The 23439-nt window shown below is 59.1% G+C and overlaps 1 protein-coding gene across 1 annotated transcript in view; it reads right to left on the reverse strand.

The window, feature by feature from the left end:
- Positions 1-705: 705 nt before the first annotated feature.
- The window catches only part of LOC147113727 (uncharacterized), a 54239-nt gene continuing 31505 nt past the window's right edge, over positions 706-23439 (reverse strand). Inside the window, exon 3 of the mRNA XM_085995044.1 lies at positions 706-1442. Coding sequence (XP_085851170.1) covers positions 1181-1442 — 262 coding nt within the window. The 3' untranslated portion in view covers positions 706-1180. The remainder of the gene's footprint in view (positions 1443-23439) is intronic.

The raw sequence follows: 23439 nt of genomic DNA on the forward strand, positions 1-23439 counted from the left end.
GGTAACTAACGTCTCACAGCCCAGAGTAACTAACCTCTCACAGCCCAGGGTAACTAACCTGTCACAGCCCTGGGTAATTAACCTGTCACAGCCCAGGGTAACTAACCTCTCACAGCCCAGGGTAACTAACCTGTCACAGCCCTGGGTAATTAACCTGTCACAGCCCAGGTTAACTGACCTCTCACAGCCCAGGGTAATTACCCTATCTCAGTCCAGGGTAACTAACCTCTCACAACTCACTGTGATGAGAAGTATGAACCCTGCTGGTGCACTCTCTCCAGTCCAGACTGAAGATTTTACTGGTCCCTTGCCTGACTCAGCACCAAACTGTGATGACATCTGGGAATGTCTGCTGTCTGTTAGTTTGAGCCACACTGGGCGGGGAGTTCTGCCACTGGGACAGTGAGACACTAACAAAATGAGCCATGTAGTCAGTGTAGCTGGAAGGAGAGTTGAGAAGACAAATAAGGAGATCCTGTAGATGGTGGAAGTGTGAAATCAAACCAGGAGCTGCTGGAATGTGTCAGCAGATGAGGTAGCGACTATGGGCAGAGGAAGTTGGCCTTTCATCAGAACATTGATTTAACAACATTTGTTTTACTTTTCCCTGTACCAACAGCACAGAACTGGAGTGTGAAATCTTGGATTCACTGGATCAACACTTCTCAAACATTGTCAAAATCCACATGACACGGACACTGGCAATAATTTGTTTAACTTTTTTCATTTAGTTTCCACAATTGAAATATACAATAAATCACAAGTCACACTCTGAAAACTTGTCATATAGAAAACATAAGCTTTGAAAACGGAGGATTGCTACAAAGTGGTAAACAGAGCAAGTCACAAGCTGCGTGTTAGTCTGAAAACCAAAGGTTTCATTCGATAGAATCGGTATCTGTGCATTCAGAATGTTTCATATAGTTTGGAATAATTTGTACATTCCCTGCTTTTGATACACTTATAGTTTGAATTCATGTGTTTTTGGGTGACGGGAGATATTATTATAATTTGTATTCTAATATATTCCACATCAAAAACATTGTCGGCAATTTCCCCAGCAATGTTTAGCATTTTTGTTTTCCTCGTTCCCCTGTTTTGTGTCCAAATCAGTTCAAGTTGCCAAACCCGGAGCAATGAGGCAGTGTTTCCAACCTCCCTCACACTGCCCGGGCCGATTTCATTCAGCCTCTCCTTGGCCGTCATCTTCTTGTATCTCCGGCTTCTTGACGGAAACTGGAAAGTGGAAATCTGTGTAAGCGATCGAATCGTCTCCCGATATCCCATCGATTCCGAATCCAGATATGTGGTCCTCCCCTGATAAGCGATCATCTCCATACTCCGACAGGTCCACTCCCTCATCCGTACCCAGAGCTGCTGATCCCAGCTCCTCATCCGGAGGCAACAGAAGAACCTCGGCTCCTCCAGCCAACTTCTTCAGCCTGAAAGATAATGCCAGATGTGACTGCCCGCCGCTCTACCCCTCAACACCCCCACACTCCACAAACAGAGGTTGCAGGAACAATGATGGTGCTATGCAGTGTAAAAACAGTGAGATGCCAACTTTTCAAATGATGAACGTGGCGTTACTCTTGTTTGAGATGATTGTAAAATAGTGTAGCAGGAATTCAGCAACAGGACACGTCAGAAGAAATTCATGTAATAAGTCTTTCAAGTCGCGCTGTGCCTTAAATACATGAATAGCACAAACCTCTTACGCTTTTCAGATTGGTTCAGCCAATCGAAAAACAGCCACAATAGCAGCACACCTCTCAAACATCTCCCCACATCCCAGGCTGTCCCCGCATATAGGACACACCAAACTTACTCTTTCTCCTGAAACTCACAGTGAGTAACAGCATCACCTCTCCATCCCACCCCATCACCACCCCTCCCCATCCCATCCCACCCCATCACCTCCCCATTCCCATCCCATCCCATACCATCCAACCCAATCACATCCCCATCCCATCCCATCCATCACCTCCCCATCTGCATCCCACCCCACCCCATCCCATCCCATCCCATCCCATCCAGCCCCATCACCTCCCCATCCCATCCCATCCATCACCTCCCCATCCGCATCCCACCCAACCCCACCCCATCACCTCCCCAACCCATCCCACCCCATCACCTCTCCATCCCACCCCATCAACTCCCCAACCCATCCCACCCCACCCAATCACCTCCCCATTAAATCCCATCCCATCAACTCCCCATCCCATCCCATCCCACCCCATCACCTCCCCATCCCATCCCACCCCAGCACCTCCCCTCCCCAACCCATCCCACACAATCACCTCCCCATTCCCATCCCATCCCATCCAACCCAATCACATCCCCATCCCATCTCATCCATCACCTCCCCATCTGCATCCCACCCAACCCCACCCCATCACCTGCCCATCCCATCCCACCCCATCACCTCCCCATCACCTCCCCATCCCACCCCATTACCTCCCCAACCAATCCCACCCCACCCAATCACCTCCCCATTCCAACCCATCCCATCACCTCCCCATCCCATCCCATCCCACCCCATGACCTCCCTATCCCGTCCCACCCCATCACCTCCCCATCCCATCCCACTCCATCACCTCCACACCCACCCCATCACCTCCCCATCCCATCCCACCCAATCACATCTCCATCCCATCCCATCCCACCCCATCACCTCCCCATCCCTTCCCACCACATCACCTCCCAATCCCATCACCTCCCCATCCCTTCCTACCCCATCACCTCCCCATCCCAGCTCATCACCTCACTATCCTATCGCACCCCATCACCTCCCCATCCCATCCCATCAACTCCCCATCCCACTCCATCCCACCCCATCACCTCCCCACCCACCCATCACCTCCCCATCCCATCGCATCCCACCCCATCACCTCCCCATCCCATCCCATCCCACACCATCACCTCCCCATCACCTCCCCATCCCATCCCATCCCACACCATCACCTCCCCATCCCATTCCATCACCTCCCCATCCCACCTCATCACCTCCCCATCCCACCCCATCACCTCCCTATCCTATCCCACCCCATCACCTCCCCATCCCATCCCACCCCATCACCTCCCCATCCCATCCCACCCCATCACTTCCCCATCCCACCCCATCCCACTCCATCACCTCCCCACACACCCCATCACCTCCTGATCCCATCCCATCCCACCCCATCACCTCCCCATCCCATCCAACCCCATCACCTTCCCATCCCATCCCACCACATCACCTCCCCATCCCATCCCATCTCATCCTACCCCATCACCTCCCTATCCCATCCCATCCCACCCCTTCACCTCCCCATCCCATCCCACCTCATCACCTCCACTCCCTATCTCATCCCATCCCATCACCTCCCCATTCCCATCCCATCCCATCCCATCCAACCCCATCACCTCCCCATCCCATCCATCCATCACCTCCCCATCCACGTCCCACCCCACCGCATCCCATCCCATCCTACCACATCACCTCCCCATCCCATCCCATCCATCACCTCCCCATCCGCATCCCACCCAACCCCACCCCATCACCTCCCCATCCCATCCCATCCCATCCCACCCCATCACCTCCCCATCCCATCCCACCCCAATCACCTCCCCTCCCTATCTCAGCCCATCCCATCACCTCCCCATTCCCATCCCATCCCATCCCATCCAACCCCATCACCTCACCATCCCATCCCATCCATCACCTCCCCATCCGCATCCCACCCCACCCCATCCCATCCCATCCTACCACATCACCTCCCCATCCCATCCCATCCATCACCTCCCCATCCGCATCCAACCCAACCCCACTCCATCACCTCCCCATCCCATTCCACCCCATCACCTCCCCAACCTATCCACCCCAAACAATCACCTCCCCAACCCATCCCATCACCTCCCCATCCCATCCCATCCCACCCCATCACCTCCCCATCCCATCCCACACCATCACCTTGCCACCCCATCCCATCCCATCCCACACCATCACTTCCCCATCCCATCCCATCCCACCCCATCACCTCCCCATCACATCCCACCCCATCACCTCCCCATCACATCCAACCCCATCACCTGCCCAACCCATCACACCCCATCACCTCCCCATCCCCATCCCACCCCACCCCATCACCTACCCATTCCATCCCACCCCATCCCACCCCATCACCTCCCCATCCCACCCCATCACCTCCCCATCCCATCCCATCCCACCCCATCACCTCTCCATCCCAGCCCATCCCATCCCATCACCTCCCCATCCCATCCCATCCCATACTCATCACCTCCCCATCCTATCACATCAACTACCCATCCCACCCCATCACCTCCCCATCCCATCCCAATCCTTCCAACCCCATCACCTCCCTATCCCATCCCATCCCACCCCATCACCTCCCCATCCCATCCCATCCCATTCCATCACCTCCCCATTCCACCACATCACCTCCCCATCCCACCCAACAACACCCCATCCCACCCATTTAATCCCTATCCTATTGCACCCCATCACCTCCACAACCCATCCAACCCCATCACCTCCCATCCCATCCCACCCCATCACCTCCCCCATCCACCCCCATCCCACCCCATCACCTCCCCACCCACCCCATCACCCCCCATCCCATCCCATCCCAGCCCACCCCATCACCTCCCATCCCATCCCATCTCATCCCACCCCATCACCTCCCCATCCCATCCCATCCCACCCCATCACCTCCCCATCCCACCCCATCCCACTCCTTCACCTCCCCACCCACCCCATCACCTCCCCATCCCATCCCATCCCATCCCACCCCATCACCATCCCAACTCATCCCACCCCATCACCTCCCCATCCCATCCCATCCACCCCATCACCACCCCATCCCATCCCAACCCATCACCTCCCCTACCCATCCCATCCCACCTCATCACCTCCACTCCCTATCTCATCCCATCCCATCACCTCCCCATTCCCATCCCATCCCATCCCATCCAACCCCATCACCTCCCCATCCCATCCATCCATCACCTCCCCATCCACGTCCCACCCCACCGCATCCCATCCCATCCTACCACATCACCTCCCCATCCCATCCCATCCATCACCTCCCATCCGCATCCACCCAACCCCACCCCAACACCTCCCCATCCCATCCCATCCCATCCCACCCCACACCTCCCCATCCCATCCCACCCCAATCACCACCCCTCCCTATCTCAGCCCATCCCATCACCTCCCATCCCATCCCACCCACCCATCCAACCCCATCACCTCACCATCCCATCCCATCCATCACCATCCCCATCCGCATCCCACCCCACCCCATCCCATCCCATCCTACCACATCACCTCCCCATCCCATCCCAACCATCACCACCCCATCCCATCCAACCCAACCCCACTCCATCACCTCCCCATCCCATCCACCCCATCACCTCCCCACCATCCACCCCAAACAATCACCTCCCCACCCAACCCATCCACACCCCTCCCCATCCCATCCCACCCACACCTCCCCATCCCATCCCACACCATCACCTTGCCACCCCATCCCATCCCATCCCACACCATCACTTCCCCATCCCATCCCATCCCACCCCATCACCTCCCCATCACATCCCACCCCATCACCACCCCATCACATCCAACCCCATCACCTGCCCAACCCATCACACCCCATCACCTCCCCATCCCCATCCCACCCCACCCCATCACCAACCATTCCATCCCACCCCCATCCCACCCCATCACCTCCCCATCCCACCCCCATCACCTCCCCACCCATCCCATCCCACCCCATCACCTCTCCATCCCAGCCCATCCCATCCCATCACCTCCCCATCCCATCCCATCCCATACTCATCACCTCCCCATCCTATCACATCAACTACCCATCCCACCCCATCACCTCCCCATCCCATCCCAATCCTTCCAACCCCATCACCTCCCTATCCCATCCCATCCCACCCCATCACCTCCCCATCCCATCCCATCCCATTCCATCACCTCCCCATTCCACCACATCACCTCCCCATCCCACCCCATCAACTCCCCATCCCACCCATTTAATCCCTATCCTATTGCACCCCATCACCTCCACATCCCATCCAACCCCATCACCTTCCCATCCCATCCCACCCCATCACCTCCCCATCCCACCCCATCCCACCCCTTCACCTCCCCACCCACCCCATCACCTCCCCATCCCATCCCATCCCAGCCCACCCCATCACCTCCCCATCCCATCCCATCTCATCCCACCCCATCACCTCCCCATCCCATCCCATCCCACCCCATCACCTCCCCATCCCACCCCATCCCACTCCTTCACCTCCCCACCCACCCCATCACCTCCCCATCCCATCCCATCCCATCCCACCCCATCACCATCCCATCTCATCCCACCCCATCACCTCCCCATCCCATCCCATCCCACCCCATCACCTCCCCATCCCATCCCAACCCATCACCTCCCCTACCCATCCCATCCCACACCATCACCTCCACATTCCCATCCCATCCCATCCAACACCATCACCTCCCCATCCCATCCCATCCATCACCTCCCCATCCGCATCCCACAACACCCCATCCCATCCCATCCGATCCCATCCCACCCCATCACCTCCCCATCCCACCCCATCACCTCCCCAACCTATTTACCCCAAACAATCACCTCCCCAACCCATCCCATCCCATCACCTCCCCATCCCATCCCATCCCACCCCATCACCTCCCCATCCCATCCCACAAAATCACCTTGCCACCCCATCCCATCCCATCCCACACCATCACCTCCCCAACCCATCACACCCCATCACCTCCCCATCCCCATCCCACCCCACCCCATCACCTTCCCATCCCATCCCATTCCATCCCACCCCATCACCTCCCCATCCCATCCCATCCCACCCCAGCACCTCCCCATCCCATCCCAACCCATCCCACCCCATCACCTCCCCACCACATCCCATCCCATCCCACCCCATCACCTCACCAACCCATCCCACCCCATCACCTCCCTATCACATCCCAACTCATCACCTCCCCATCCCACCCCATCCTATCCCATCAGCTCCCCATCCCACCCCACCTCCCCATCCTATCCCATCCAACCCCATCACCTCCCCATTCCATCTCACCCCATCACCTCCCCATCCCACCCCACCCCATCACATCCCCATCCCATCCAATTCCATCCCACCCCATCCCACCCCATCCCATCACATCACCTCCCCATCCCATCACATCCCATCCTCATCACCTCCCTATCCTATCACATCAACACCCCATCCTGCCCATCACCTCCCCATCCCATCCCAATCCATCCAACCCCATCACCTCCCTATCCCATCCCATCCCACCCCATCACCTCCCCATCCCATCCCATCCCATCACCTCCCCATCCCATCCCTTCCCACCCCATTACCTTGCCATACCATCACATCCCATTCCATCACCTCCCCATCCCACCACATCACATCCCATCCCTCCCCATCAACTCCCCATCCCACCCATTTAATCCCTATCCTATCACACCCCATCACCTCCCCATCCCACCCAACCACATCACCTTCCCATCCCATCCCACCCCATCACCTCCCCATCCCACTCCATCACCTCCCCACCCACCCCATCACTTCCCCATCCCATCCCACCCCATCACCCCCCCATCCCATCCCATCTCATCCCACCCCATCACGTCCACATCCCATCCCATCCCACCCCATCACCTCCCCATCCCATCCCAACCCATCAGCTCCCTATCCTATCGCACCCCATCACCATCCCATCCCATCCCACCCCATCACCTCCCCATCCCATCCCAACCCATCACCTCCCTATCCTATCGCACCCCATCACCTCCCCATCCCGTCCCACCCAATCGCCTCCCCATCCCTCCCCATCCCAATCCATCACCTCCCCACCCACCCCATCACCTCCCCATCCCATCCCATCCCACCCCATCACCTCCCCATCCCATCAAACCCCATCAACTACCCATCCCATCCCACCCCATCACTTCCCCACCCACCCCATCACCTCCCCATCCCATCCCAATCCATCCCACCCCATCACCTCCCCATCCCATCCCATCTCATCCCACCCCATCACCTCCCCAGCCCATCCCACACCACCCCATCACTTCCCCATCCCATCCCACCCCATCTCCTCCCCATCCCATCGCAATCCATCCCACCCCATCACCTCCCCATCCCTCCGCATTTCATCCCAGCCCATCACCTCCCCATTCCCATCCCATCCCACCCCATCCCACCCCATCACCTTCCCATCCCATCCCATCCCACCCCATCAGCTCCCCATCCCATCCCACCCCATCAGCTCCCCATCCCACCCCATCACCTCCCTATCCTATCGCACCCCATCCCGTCCCACCCCATTACCTCCCCATCCCATCCCACTCCATCACCTCCACACCCACCCATCACCTCCCCATCCCATCCCACCCCATCACCTCCCCATCCCATCCCATCCCACCCCATCACCTCCCCATACCATACCATGCCACCCCATCACCTCCCCATCCCATCCCATCCCACCCCATCACCTCGCCATCCCATCACCTCCCCATCCCATCCCATCACCTCCCCACCCCTCCCCATCACCTCCCCATCCCATTCCATCACCTCCCCATCCCATCGAACCTCATCACCTCCCCATCCCACCCTATCACCTCCCTATCCTATCGCACCCCATCACCTCCCCATCCCATCCCACCCCATCACCTCCCCATCCCATCCCACCCCATCACCTCCCCATCCCATCCCATCCCACCCCATCCCCTCCCCATCCCATCCAACCCCATCACCTTCCCATCCCATCCCACCCATCACCTTCCCATCCCACCCCATCACCTCCCCATCCCATCCCAATCCATCCCACTCCATCACCTCCCCATCTCATCCCACCCCATCACCTCCCCATCCATCCCAATCCATCCCAGCCATTCACCTCCCCATCCCTACCCATTTCATCCCAGCCCATCACCTCTCCATTCCCATCCCATCCCATCCCATCCAACCCCATCACCTCCCAATCCCACCCCATCCATCACCTCCCCATCCGCATCCCACCCCACCCCATCCGCATCCCACCCAACCCCACCCCATCACCTCCCCATCCCATCCCACCCCATCACCTCCCCACCCACCCATCACCTCCCCATCCCATCGCATCCCACCCCATCACCTCACCATCCCATCCCATCCCACCCCATCACCTCCCCATCCCATCCCATCCCACACCATCACCTCCCCATCCCTCCCCATCACCTCCCCATCCCATTCCATCACCTCCCCATCCCACCCCATCACCTCCCCATCCCATCCCACCTCATCACCTCCCCATCCCACCCCATCACCTCCCTATCCTATCCCACCCCATCACCTCCCCATCCCATCCCACCCCATCACTTCCCCATCCCACCCCATCCCACTCCATCACCTCCCCACACACCCCATCACCTCCTGATCCTATCCCATCCCACCCCATCACCTCCACATCCCATCCAACCCCATCACCTTCCCATCCCATCCCACCACATCACCTCCCCATCCCATCCCACCCCATCACTTCCCCATCCCACCCCATCCCACTCCATCACCTCCCCACACACCCCATCACCTCCTGATCCCATCCCATCCCACCCCATCACCTCCCCATCCCATCCAACCCCATCACCTTCCCATCCCATCCCACCACATCACCTCCCCATCCCATCCCATCTCATCCCACCCCATCACCTCCCCATCCCATCCCATCCCACCCCATCACCTCCCCATCCCATCCCACCCCATCACCTCCCCTCCCTATCTCATCCCATCCCATCACCTCCCCATTCCAATCCCATCCCATCCCATCCAACCCCATCACCTCCCCATCCCATCGCACCTCATCACCTCCCCATCCCACCCTATTACCTCCCTATCCTATCGCACCCCATCACCTCCCCATCCCATCCCACCCCATCACCTCCCCATCCCATCCCACCCCATCACCTCCCCATCCCATCGCACCTCATCACCTCCCCATCCCACCCTATCACCTCCCTATCCTATCGCACCCCATCACCTCCCCATCCCATCCCACCCCATCACCTCCCCATCCCATCCCACCCCATCACCCCCATCCCTCCCCATCCAAATCCATCACCTCCCCACCCACCCCATCACCTCCCCATCCCATCCCATCCCACCCCATCCCCTCCCCATCCCATCCAACCCCATCACCTTCCCATCCCATCCCACCCATCACCTTCCCATCCCACCACATCACCTCCCCATCCCATCCCAATCCATCCCACCCCATCACCTCCCCATCCCATCCCATCTCATCCCACCCCATCACCTCCCCATCCCATCCCACACCACCCCATCACCTCCCCATCCCATCCCACCCCACCTCCCCATCCATCCCAATCCATCCCACCCATTCACCTCCCCATCCCTACCCATTTCATCCCAGCCTATCACCTCCCCATTCCCATCCCATCCCATCCCATCCAACCCCATTGTGGTAAACCACTTTTACCGTTCACTATCGTTACACTATAGTTATCACTGTTAGATCGTTTCCCTATAGTTATCACTGTTCACATTGTTGTATCACTGTACGAGGTCGCCTCTTGTCATGCTGCTATACCTGGGCTGACCACTGCCGACTCCGCCCATGGCTCCACCTACCTGCCCAGGTATAAAGGTGGTCGACTGGCTGGTATTCCTCCTTCTTGGATCCGATCACCCACGAGGGTGGGCTCTGTTATTTAGTCAATAAAAACCTATAGTTACTTTCTTAACTCGTCGCTTTTCATTGGACGAATTGATAGGTATATCAATTTTATTGACTAAATTTTAAAATGTCGTCACTTGAGCAGCCAAACAACCAGTCAACGGAGCAGCCAAACGACCAGCCAGACGCCCAGCTACAACAGCCACAGCAGCCGGCTTGGCTGCGAGCCCTCAAACCACCGTACCTGGATCTAAACCCACAAGCAACAAACGCAGCCCTCGACTTCAAACACTGGCTGTGCTGCTTCGAATCCTACCTGGAAGAATCCGGCGTCCCTCAGAGATCCAAACTGAGAGTTCTGACCGCCCAAGCGAGCCCTAAAGTATACGCACTCATCCAGGACATTACTACTTACGAGGCCGCTATCAATCTTCTGAAACAGCAGTACCGGAGCCCGGTAAATTCCATGTATGCCAGACACCTCCTAAGATCCCGCCCGCAACAGCCAGGAGAGTCTGTAGCTGAATTTTTACGGGCGCTACGAACACTCGGCAGGGACTGTGACTTTAAAGCAGTATCGGCTGCAGAAAACACTGAAGATAACATCTGTGATGCCTTCGTGAAAGGCCTTCGGTCCGACTACTCACGGCAGAGACTGCTGGAATCAAAGGACCTCGACCTGAACACAGCTGCAGCCTTGGCCTACTCCCTAGAAGTGACCCAGCGGGACCTCGAGGTGTATTCCAGGTACAGTTCGCGACTCTGGGACTCGGGCCCGACCCCGACCGCAATACCCCTCGTAGCGCCGCCCCCGGGACCTACCTCAGCGTCGGCGTCCCGGACCCGATCGGGACCACCATCCCCGGTACCGGCTGCGACTTCGGACCCCCGCGACCGGGCCGCCGGCTGCTTCTTCTGTGGGCAGGCGAAACACCCGAGGTCGCGCTGCCCAGCCAAAAACGCGATGTGCTCCAGCTGCCTGAAGAAAGGCCACTTCGCGAAGGCCTGCAGAGGGAGAGCAGCAGAGGCCAGCAGTGCCTCATGCGAACTGTGGGGGCGGCCATCTTCTATCAAGGCCACAGGTGAGCAATGGGGGTGGCCATCTTTGATCCAGGCAACCGACGCCAGCAGTGCCTCATGTGGGTTGTGGGGGCAGCCATCTTCTCCACCATTTTGCCCCACCTCGTGGGCGCCTCCATTTTACCCACCACGCTTGACCGCCACCTTACCTCCAGACCTGACGACCGCTTCACCTACAGACTACAGCGACCCGCTCAGCCACACACTAGCCTCCGTCACACTAGACCAAGCTCGCCCGCATCAGCTGTCCAAGTCAATGATGGACATCAAAGTAGACGGCCACGCCACGACCTGCCTGTTCGACAGCGGAAGCACGGAGAGCTTCATACATCCAGACACGGTGAGCCACTACTCCCTCACTGTCCAGCCAACGCGCAACCGGATCTCGATGGCATCGAGGTCCCACACCACAGACATCAGCGGCTACTGTGTTGTGACCCTGTCGGTTAAGGGCACGGAGTATAAAAACTTTAAACTCCTCGTCCTGCCCCAGCTATGCGCTGCCGTCCTACTAGGGCTGGATTTTCAATCCCACCTCCAAAGCGTCACTCTAGCATATGGTGGACCCCTCCCCCCGCTCACAGTCGACAACCAGCAGCCTTTAAATCGCCCACCGCGTAACACCTGCGGCCTATCCACCCTCAAGGTCCCGCCACCTTCCCTGTTCGCTAACCTCACCCCCGACTGCAAACCCGTCGCTACCAAGAGCAGGCGGTACAGCTCCGGGGACAGAGCTTTCATTAGCTTAGCTCTGAGGTGCAGCGTCTCCTGAAGGAGGGCATCATCGAGGGGAGCAGCAGCCCCTGGCGTGCCCAGGTTGTAGTCGTTAAGACCGGCAATAAAAACCGCCTGGTCATCGACTACAGCCAAACCATAAACCGGTACACCCAGCTGGACGCATACCCCCTTCCCCGCATATCTGATATGGTCAATCAGATTGCTCAATACCGTGTATTCTCTACCATCGACCTTAAGTCGGCCTACCACCAACTCCCTATCCGCCCCGAGGACCGCCAGTATACCGCCTTCGAGGCGAATGGCCGCCTCTACCACTTCCTTAGGGTCCCCTTCGGCGTCACCAACGGGGTTTCGGTCTTCCAAAGGGAGATGGACCGGATGGTTGACCAGAACGGGCTGCAAGCCACGTTCCCCTATCTAGATAACGTCACCATCTGCGGCCGCGACCGGCAAGACCATGACGCTAATCTGGAAAGATTCCTCCATACGGCCCAACGGCTGAACCTCACCTACAATAAGGAGAAATGTGTGTTTAACACCTCGCGCCTTGCCATCCTCGGCTGCGTAGTAGAGAACGGAATCATCGGCCCCGATCCCGAAAGAATGCGTCCCCTCATGGAGCTACCCCTTCCCCACTGTCCAAAGGCGCTGAAGAGAAACCTGGGGCTCTTCGCCTACTATGCCCAATGGGTGCCGAATTATGCGGACAAAGCCAGACCCCTCATGAAGTCCACCTCCTTCCCCCTTACGGAAGAAGCGCGCGCGGCCTTCTCCCTCATCAGGGGAGACATTGCTAAGGCCACTATGCATGCAGTGGATGAGTCCATCCCCTTCCAAGTGGAGAGCGATGCATCCGACTTCGCCCTAGCCGCTACCCTCAACCAGGAGGGGAGACCGGTGGCCTTCTTCTCAAGGACCCTACAGGGCCCTGAGATCCGACACTCTTCGGTCGAGAAGGAGGCCCAGGCGATTGTGGAGGCGGTACGCCGCTGGAGGCATTACCTCGCAGGCAAGCGATTTACCCTCCTCACCGACCAGCGTTCGGTCGCTTTTATGTTTAATAACAAGCTGAGGGGTAAAATCAAGAACGACAAGATCTTGAGGTGGAGAATCGAGCTATCCACCTACGATTATGATATCTTGTACCGGCCTGGTAAGCTGAACGAACCCCCTGACGCTCTATCGCGAATTACATGCGCCAGCGCGCAAATTGATAGACTTCAGACCCTCCACAACGACCTCTGCCACCCCGGGGTCACCAGGCTTTACCACTTCATTAAGGCCCGCAACCTGACCTACTCCATCGAGGAGGTCAGGACCATGACCAGGAACTGCCAGACCTGTGCCGAGTGCAAACCGCACTACTTTAGGCCGGACAGAGCAAGCCTGATCAAGGCCACCCGCCCCTTCGAGCGCTTGAGCATCGATTTTAAGGGGCCCCTCCCGTCCTCTGACCGTAATGTGTACTTCCTCAACATTGTTGATGAGTACTCCCGTTTCCCCTTTGCCTTCCCCTGCCCAGACATGACCAGCACCACGGTCGTTAAATGCCTGAACGACCTCTTTGCCTTGTTCGGGTTCCCAAACTATATACATAGTGACCGGGGCGCCTCCTTCATGAGCGAGGAACTCCGTCAGTTCCTACTAGCGAGAGGCATCGCCACTAGCAGGACCACCATCTACAACCCCCGAGGGAACGGCCAGGTGGAAAGAGAGAACGCGACGGTATGGAAGGCCGTCCTCTTAGCCTTAATGTCTAAGGGCCTCCCAACCTCTCGCTGGCAGGAGGTCCTCCCGGCGGTGCTGCATTCCATCCGGTCACTACTTTGCACTGCCATTAACGCCACCCCCCATGAATGAATGTTTGTTTTCCCCAGGAAGTCGACTACGGGAACCACGCTACCAACCTGGCTGACCTCTCCGGGGCCTGTCTTGCTGCGAAAGCACGTGAGGGCCCATAAAACGGACCCCCTGGTCGAGAGGGTGAACCTCCTGCACGCCAACCCCCAGTACGCCTACGTGGCATACCCAGACGGGCGGGAGGACACAGTCTCCTTACGAGACCTCGCACCCTCGGGCACTCCGGAGACACCACCTTTACCGCCCCCCACCACCCCCCCAATTCCAGCCCAGGTAGACGGTACGCCGGAACCCCAAGAGCCTTCGCCTACCTCGCAGACGCCAGCATTAACACCGGAGAACGCAACACCGCCGCTGCGACGATCAGACAGGCTTACGAGGCCTCCGGACAGACTGACATACCAGAACTGGTAGTACACTTCACCCCGCCGGACTCAAATCTAAACAAGGGGTGAATGTGGTAAACCACTTTTACCGTTCACTATCGTTACACGATAGTTATCACTGTTAGATCGTTTCCCTATAGTTATCACTGTTCACATTGTTGTATCACTGTACGAGGTCGCCTCTTGTCACGCTGCTATACCTGGGCTGACCACTGCCGACTCCGCCCATGGCTCCACCTACCTGCCCAGGTATAAAGGTGGTCGACTGGCTGGTATTCCTCCTTCTTGGATCCGATCACCCACGAGGGTGGGCTCTGTTATTTAGTCAATAAAAACCTATAGTTACTTTCTTAACTCGTCGCTTTTCATTGGACGAATTGATAGGTATATCACCCATCACCTCCCAATCCCACCCCATCCATCACCTCCCCATCCGCATCCCACCCCACCCCATCCGCATCCCACCCAACCCCACCCCATCACCTCCCCATCCCATCCCACCCCATCACATCCCCACCCACCCATCACCTCCCCATCCCATCGCATCCCACCCCATCACCTCACCATGCCATCCCATCCCACCCCATCACCTCCCCATCCCAACCCATCCCACACCATCACCTCCCCATCCCTCCCCATCACCTCCCCATCCCATTCCATCACCTCCCCATCCCACCCCATCACCTCCCCATCCCATCCCACCTCATCACCTCCCCATCCCACCCCATCACCTCCCTATCCTATCCCACCCCACCACCTCCCCATCCCATCCCACCCCATCACCTCCCCATCCCATCCCACCCCATCACCTCCCCATCCCATCCCACCCCATCACTTCCCCATCCCACCCCATCCCACTCCATCACCTCCCCACACACCCCATCACCTCCTGATCCCATCCCATCCCACCCCATCACCTCCCCATCCCATCCAACCCCATCACCTTCCCATCCCACCCCACCACATCACCTCCCCATCCCATCCCATCTCATCCCACACCATCACCTCCCCATCCCATCCCATCCCACCCCATCACCTCCCCATCCCATCCCACCCCATCACCTCCCCTCCCTATCTCATCCCATCCCATCACCTCCCCATTCCCATCCCATCCCATCCCATCCAACCCCATCACCTCCCCATCCCATCCCATCCATCACCTCCCCATCCGCATCCCACCCCACCGCATCCCATCCCATCCTACCACATCACCTCCCCATCCCATCCCATCCATCACCTCCCCATCCGCATCCCACCCAAGCCCACCCCATCACCTCCCCATCCCATCCCATCCCACCCCAATTACCTCCCCTCCCTATCTCATCCCATCCCATCACCTCCCCATCCCATTCCATCACCTCCCCATCCCACCCCATCACCTCCCCATCCCATCCAACCCCATCACCTTCCCATCCCACCCCACCACATCACCTCCCCATCCCATCCCATCTCATCCCACACGATCACCTCCCCATCCCATCCCATCCCACCCCATCACCTCCCCATCCCATCCCACCCCATCACCTCCCCTCCCTATCTCATCCCATCCCATCACCTCCCCATTCCCATCCCATCCCATCCCATCCAACCCCATCACCTCCCCATCCCATCCCATCCATCACCTCCCCATCCGCATCCCACCCCACCGCATCCCATCCCATCCTACCACATCACCTCCCCATCCCATCCCATCCATCACCTCCCCATCCGCATCCCACCCAAGCCCACCCCATCACCTCCCCATCCCATCCCATCCCACCCCAATTACCTCCCCTCCCTATCTCATCCCATCCCATCACCTCCCCATTCCCATCCCATCCCATCCCATCCAACCCCATCACCTCCCCATTCCATCCCATCCATCACCTCCCCATCCGCATCCCACCCCACCCCATCCCATCCTACCACATCACCTCCCCATCCCATCCCATCCATCACCTCCCCATCCGCATCCCACCCAACCCCACTCCATCACCTCCCCATCCCATCCCACCCCATCACCTCCCCAACCTATCCACCCCAAACAATCACCTCCCCAACCCATCCCATCACCTCCCCATCCCATCCCATCCCACCCCATCACCTCCCCATCCCATCCCACACCATCACCTTGCCACCCCATCCCATCCCACACCATCACTTCCCCATCCCATCCCATCCCACCCCATCACCTCCCCATCACATCCAACCCCATCACCTCCCCAACCCATCACACCCCATCACCTCCCCATCCCCATCCCACCCCACCCCATCACCTACCCATCCCATCCCATTCCATCCCACCCCATCCCACCCCATCACCTCCCCATCCCACCCCATCACCTTCCCATCCCATCCCATCCCACCCCAGCACCTCCCCATCTCATCCCAACCCATCCCACCGCATCACCTCCCCACCACATCCCATCCCATCCCACCCCATCACCTCATCATCCCATCCCACCCCATCACCTCCCCATCACATCCCAACTCATCACCTCCCCATCCCACCCCAACCAATCCCATCAGCTCCCCATCCCACCCCACCTCCCCATCCCATCCCATCCCACCCCATCACCTCTCCATCCCAGCCCATCCCATCCCATCACCTCCCCATCCCATACCATACCATACTCATCACCTCCCCATCCTATCACATCAACTACCCATCCCACCCCATCACCTCCCCATCCCATCCCAATCCTTCCAACCCCATCACCTCCCTATCCCATCCCATCCCACCCCATCACCTCCCCATCCCATCCCATCCCATTCCATCACCTCCCCATTCCACCACATCACCTCCCCATCCCACCCCATCAACTCCCCATCCCACCCATTTAATCCCTATCCTATCGCACCCCATCACCTCCCCATCCCATCCAACCCCATCACCTTCCCATCCCAACCCACCCCATCACCTCCCCATCCCACCCCATCCCACTCCTTCACCTCCCCACCCACCCCATCACCTCCCCATCCCATCCCATCCCATCCCACCCCATCACCTCCCCATCCCGTCCCATCTCATCCCACCCCATCACCTCCCCATCCCATCCCATCCCACCCCATCACCTCCCCATCCCATCCCAACCCACCACCTCCCCATTCCCATCCCATCCCATCCAACACCATCACCTCCCCATCCCATCCCATCCATCACCTCCCCATCCGCATCCCACAACACCCCATCCCATCCCATCCGATCCCATCCCATCCCATCACCTCCCCATCCCACCCCATCACCTCCCCAACCTATTTACCCCAAACTATCACCTCCCCAACCCATCCCATCCCATCACCTCCCCATCCCATCCCATCCCACCCCATCACCTCCCCATCCCATCCCACAAAATCACCTTGCCACCCCATCCCATCCCATCCCACACCATCACCTCCCCAATCCATCCCATCCCATCACCTCCCCATCCCATCCCATCCCACCCCATCACCTCCCCATCCCATCCCACAAAATCACCTTGCCACCCCATCCCATCCCATCCCACACCATCACCTCCCCAACCCATCACAGCCCATCACCTCCCCATCCCCATCCCACCCCACCCCATCACCTTCCCATCCCATCCCATTCCATCCCACCCATCCCACCCCATCACCTCCCCATCCCATCCCATCCCATCCCAGCACCTCCCCATCCCATCCCAACCCATCCCACCCCATCACCTCCCCACCACATCCCATCCCATCCCACCCCATCACCTCCCCATCCCATCCCACCCCATCACCTCACCATCCCATCCCACCCCATCACCTCCCTATCACATCCCAACTCATCACCTCCCCATCCCACCCCATCCTATCCCATCAGCTCCCCATCCCACCCCACCTCCCCATTCTATCCCATCCAACCCCATCACCTCCCCATTCCATCTCACCCCATCACCTCCCCATCCCACCCCACCCCATCACATCCCCATCCCATCCAATTCCATCCCACCCCTTCCCACCCCATCCCATCACATCACCTCCCCATCCCATCCCATCCCATCCTCATCACCTCCCTATCCTATCACATCAACACCCCATCCCACCCCATCACCTCCCCATCCCATCCCAATCCATCCAACCCCATCACCTCCCTATCCCATCCCATCCCACCCCATCACCTCCCCATCCCATCCCATCCCATCACCTCCCCATCCCATCCCTTCCCACCCCATTACCTTGCCATACCATCACATCCCATTCCATCACCTCCCCATCCCACCCCATCACCTCCCCATCCCATCAAACCCCATCAACTACCCATCCCATCCCACCCCATCACTTCCCCATCCCATCCCACTCCATCACCTCCCCACCCACCCCATCACCTCCCCATCCCATCCCAATCCATCCCACCCCATCACCTCCCCATCCCATCCCATCTCATCCCACCCCATCACCTCCTCAGCCCATCCCACACCACACCATCACTTCCCCATCCCATCCCACCCCATCTCCTCCCCATCCCATCCCAGCCATCCCAACCCATCACCTCCCCATCCCTCCACATTTCATCCCAGCCCATCACCTCCCCATTCCCATCCCATCCCATCCCATCCAACCCCATCACCTCCCAATCCCACCCCATCCATCACCTCCCCATCCACATCCCACCCCACCGCATCCCATCCCATCCAACCCCATCACCTCCCCATCCCAGCCCACCCCATCATCTCCCCATCAAATCCCACCGCATCACCTCCCCATCCCACCCCATCCTATCCCATCACCTCCCCATCCCACCCCATCACCTCCCCATCCGCATCCCACCCAACCCCACCCCATCACCTCCCCATCCCATCCCACCCCAACACCTCCCCATCCCACCCCATCAACTCCCCAACCAATCCCACCCCAAACAATCACCTCCCCATCCCATCCCATCACCTCCCCATCCCATCCCATCCCACCCCATCAACTCCCCATCACATCCAACCCCATCACCTCCCCATCCCACCTCATCACCTCGCTATCCTATCGCACCCCATCACCTCCCCATCCCACCCCATCCCACCCCATCACCTCCCCATCCCATCCCACCCCATCAGCTCCCCATCCCACCCCATCACCTCCCTATCCTATCGCACCCCATCCCGTCCCACCCCATTACCTCCCCATCCCATCCCACTCCATCACCTCCACACCCACCCATCACCTCCCCATCCCATCCCACCCCATCACCTCCCCATCCCATCCCATCCCACCCCATCACCTCCCCATACCATACCATGCCACCCCATCACCTCCCCATCCCATCCCATCCCACCCCATCACCTCCCCATCCCATCACCTTCCCATCCCATCCCATCACCTCCCCATCCCTCCCCATCACCTCCCCATCCCATTCCATCACCTCCCCATCCAACCCCATCACCTCCCCATCCCATCGCACCTCATCACCTCCCCATCCCACCCTATCACCTCCCTATCCCATCCCACCCCATCACCTCCCCATCCCATCCCACCCCATCACCTCCCCATCACTCCCCATCCAAATCCATCACTTCCCCACCCACCCCATCACCTCCCCATCCCATCCCACCCCATCCCCTCCCCATCCCATCCAACCCCATCACCTTCCCATCCCATCCCACCCATCACCTTCCCATCCCACACCATCCCACCCCATCACATCCCCATCCCATCCCAATCCATCCCACCCCATCACCTCTCCATCCCATCCCATCTCATCCCACCCCATCACCTCCCCATCCCATCCCACACCACCCCATCACCTCCCCATCCCATCCCACCCCATCACCTCCCCATCCATCCCAATCCATCCCACCCATTCACCTCCCCATCCCTACCCATTTCATCCCAGCCTATCACCTCCCCATTCCCATCCCATCCCATCCCATCCCATCCAACCCCATCACCTCCCAATCCCACCCCATCCATCACCTCCCCATCCGGATCCCACCCCACCTCATCCGCATCCCACCCAACCCCACCCCATCACCTCCCCATCCCATCCCACCCCATCACCTCCCCTTCCCACCCCATCAACTACCCAACCTATCCCACCCCAAACAATCACCTCCCCGTCCCATCCCATCCCATCACCTCCCCATCCCATACATCCCAACCCATCACCTCCCCATCACATCCAAACCCATCACCTCCCCATCCCATCCCACCCTATCACCTCCCCATCCAACCCACCTCATAAACTCCCCATCCCATCCCATTCCATCCCACCCCATCCCAACCCACCACCTCCCCATCCCACCCCATCACCACCCCATCCCATCCTATCCCACCCAATCACCTCCTCATCCCATCCCAACCCATCCCACCCCATCACCTCCCCACCCCATCCCATCCCATCCCACCCCATCACCTCCCCATCCTAACCCATCACCACCCCATCCCATCCCACCCTATCACCTCCCCAGCCCATCCCATCCCACCCCATCACCTCCCCATCCCATCCCAAACCATCCCACCCCATCACCTCCCCACCCCATCCCATCCCATCCCACCCCACCACCTCCCCATCCCATCCCACCCCATCACATCCGACCTCATCACCTCCCCACCCATCGTTTCCCATCACCTCCCCATCACACCCCATCACCTCCCCATCCCATCCCATCCCACCCCAACACCTCCCAATCCCACCCCATCCCACCCCATCACATCCCAATCCCACCCCAACCCATCCCATCCCATTTTCATCCCACCCCATCACCTCCCCATTGCATCCCATCACCTCCCCATCCCATAACATCCTCATCACCTCCCCATCCTATCCCATCACCTCCCCATCACAACCCATCACCTCCCTATCCCATTCCACCCCACCTCATCACCTCCACATCCCACCCTATCACCTCCCTATCCCATCCCACCCCATCACCTCCCCATCCCATCCCATCCCACCCCATCACCTCCCTATCCCATCCCGTCCCATCCCACCCCTTCAACTCCCCACCCACCCCATCACCTCCCCATCCCATCCCATCCCCTCCCCATCCCATCCCATCCCATCCCACCCCATCACCTCCCCATCCCACCCCATCACCTCACAATCCCATTCCATCACCTCCCCATCCCACCCCATCAACTCCCCATCCCATCCCACCCCATTACCTCCCCATCCCACCCCATCACCTCCTTATTCTATCGCACCCCATCACCTCCCCATCCTGACCCACCCCATCACCTCTCCACCCCATCCCACTCCATCACCTCCCCACCTACCCCATCACCTCCCCATCCCATCCCATCCCACCCCATCACCTCCCCATCCCATCCCTTCCCACCGCATCACCTCCCCATCCCTCCCCATCCCACTCCATCACCTCCCCACCCACCCCATCACCTCCCCATCCCATCCCATCCCACCACATCACCTCCCCATCCCATCCAACCCCATCACCTTCCCATCCCATCCCACCCCATCACCTCCCCATCCCACCCCATCCCACTCAATCACCTCCCCACCCAACCCATCACCTCCCCATCCCATCCCAATCCATCCCACCCCATCACATCCCCATCCCATCCCATCGAATCCCACCACATCACCTCCCCATCCCATCCCACGCCAACCCATCACCTCCCCATCCCATCCCACCCCATCACCTCCCCTCCCCATCGCATCCCACCCCATCACTTCCCCATTCCCATCCCATCCCATCCAACCCCATCACAAACCCATCCCATCCCATCCATCACCTCCCCATCCGCATCCCACCCAAACCGACCCCATCATCTCCCCATCCCATCCCACCCCATCACCTCCCCATCCCACTCCATCACCTCCCCAAACTATCCCACCTGAAACAGTCACCTCCCCATCCCATCCCATCCCATCACCTCCCCATCACATCCCTTCCCACCCCATCACCTCCCCATCATATCCAACCCCATCACCTCCCCATCCCCTCCCCATCCCACCCCACCCCATCCCATCCCATTCCATCCCACCCCATTCCACCCCATCACCTCCCCATCCCACCCCATCACCTCCCCAGCCCATCCCATCCCACCCCATCACCTCCCCATCCCATCCCAAACCATCCCACCCCATCACCTCCCCACCCCATCCCATCCCATCCCACCCCACCACCTCCCCATCCCATCCCACCCCATCACATCCGACCTCATCACCTCCCCATCCCACCCCATCCTATCCCATCACCTCCCCATCACACCCCATCACCTCCCACCCCATCACCGCCTCATCACATCCCACCTCATCACCTCCCCATCCCACCCCATCCTATCCCATCACCTCCCCATCCCACCCCATCACCTCCCCATCCCATCCCATCCAACCCCATCACCTCCCCATCCCACCCCATCACATCCCCATCCCACCCCATCCCATCCCATCCCATCATCTCCCCATCCCATCCACATAACACGCCATCACCTCCCCATCGCATCCCATCACCTCCCCATCCCATACCATCCTCATCACCTCCCCATCCTATCCCATCACCTCCCCATCACACCCCATCACCTCCCCATCCCATCCCAACCCATCCAACCCCATCACCTCCCTATCCCATCCCATCCCATCCCATCACCTCCCCATCCCACCCTATCACCTCCCTATCCCATCCCACCCCATCACCTCCCCATCCCATCCCACCCCAACCCATCACCTCCCTATCCCATCCCATCGCTCACCTCCCCATCCCACCCCAT

The sequence above is a fragment of the Somniosus microcephalus genome, chromosome 8 (assembly GCF_052327205.1).
Source record: "Somniosus microcephalus isolate GS21.2 chromosome 8, FLI_Smic_1.0, whole genome shotgun sequence".
NCBI lineage: Eukaryota > Metazoa > Chordata > Chondrichthyes > Squaliformes > Somniosidae > Somniosus > Somniosus microcephalus.